General features: G+C 51.3%; 2 protein-coding genes across 6 annotated transcripts in view; one reads left to right on the top strand and one right to left on the bottom strand.

Annotated features, from left to right (window-relative positions):
* Positions 1–521, top strand: part of LOC106534789 (uncharacterized) — a 2,741-nt gene extending 2,220 nt beyond the window's left edge. For 2 of the 5 annotated variants that reach the window (XR_001312388.1, XM_014031546.1), the window contains exon 3: positions 22–521. Coding sequence is in view for 3 of the 5 variants with exons in the window: in XM_014031546.1 (XP_013887000.1) it covers positions 22–402 (381 nt within the window). In the remaining 2 variants the exon portion in view is untranslated. Of the gene's footprint in view, positions 1–3 lie in introns of all 5 variants that reach the window. The other 3 variants (XR_001312389.1, XM_014031547.1, XM_014031545.1) reach the window with 3 other exon arrangements.
* rab10 (RAB10, member RAS oncogene family) overlaps positions 1–731 on the bottom strand; it is a gene marked incomplete in the record, with an annotated part of 31,586 nt that overhangs the window by 5,252 nt on the left and 25,603 nt on the right.

The following is a 731-nucleotide window of genomic DNA, read 5'->3' as shown; positions in this document are numbered from 1 at the left end:
TACATGTGGAGACTACCGCAGGTACATGTGGAGACTACTGCAGGTACATGTGGAGACTACTGCAGGTACATGTGGAGACTACTGCAGGTACATGTGCAGACTACCGCAGGTACATGTGCAGACTACCGCAGGTACATGTGCAGACTACCGCAGGTACATGTGGAGACTACTGCAGGTACATGTGGAGACTACTGCAGGTACATGTGGAGACTACTGCAGGTACATGTGGAGACTACTGCAGGTACATGTACAGACTACTGCAGGTACATGTGCAGACTACTGCAGGTACATGTGCAGACTACTGCAGGTACATGTACAGACTACTGCAGGTACATGTACAGACTACTGCAGGTACATGTACAGACTACTGCAGGTACATGTGCAGACTACTGCAGGTTTTAGTCTCTCCGACCAGCTGTTTTTGTGTTATGGAAGCCCTAACTTGGGTCATTGTCTCTCAGTGTGTTGCGATGTCGTGTGTGTTGCGATGTCGTGCGTGTTGCGATGTCGTGCGTGTTGCGATGTCGTGCGTGTTGCGATGTCGTGTGTGTTGCGATGTCGTGCGTGTTGCGATGTCGTGTGTGTTGCGATGTCGTGTGTGTTGTGATGTCGTGCGTGTTGCGATGTCGTGCGTGTTGCGATGTCGTGTGTGTTGCGATGTCGTGTGTGTTGCGATGTCGTGTGTGTTGCGATGTCGTGTGTGTTGCGATGTCGTGTGTGTTGCGATGTCG

The sequence above is a fragment of the Austrofundulus limnaeus genome, unplaced genomic scaffold (genome assembly GCF_001266775.1).
Source record: "Austrofundulus limnaeus strain Quisiro unplaced genomic scaffold, Austrofundulus_limnaeus-1.0 Scaffold1269, whole genome shotgun sequence".
NCBI classification, from domain to species: Eukaryota; Metazoa; Chordata; class Actinopteri; order Cyprinodontiformes; family Rivulidae; genus Austrofundulus; species Austrofundulus limnaeus.
The sequence above is the reverse complement of the archived record's forward strand: the minus strand, read 5'-3'. Positions and strand labels throughout refer to the sequence as shown.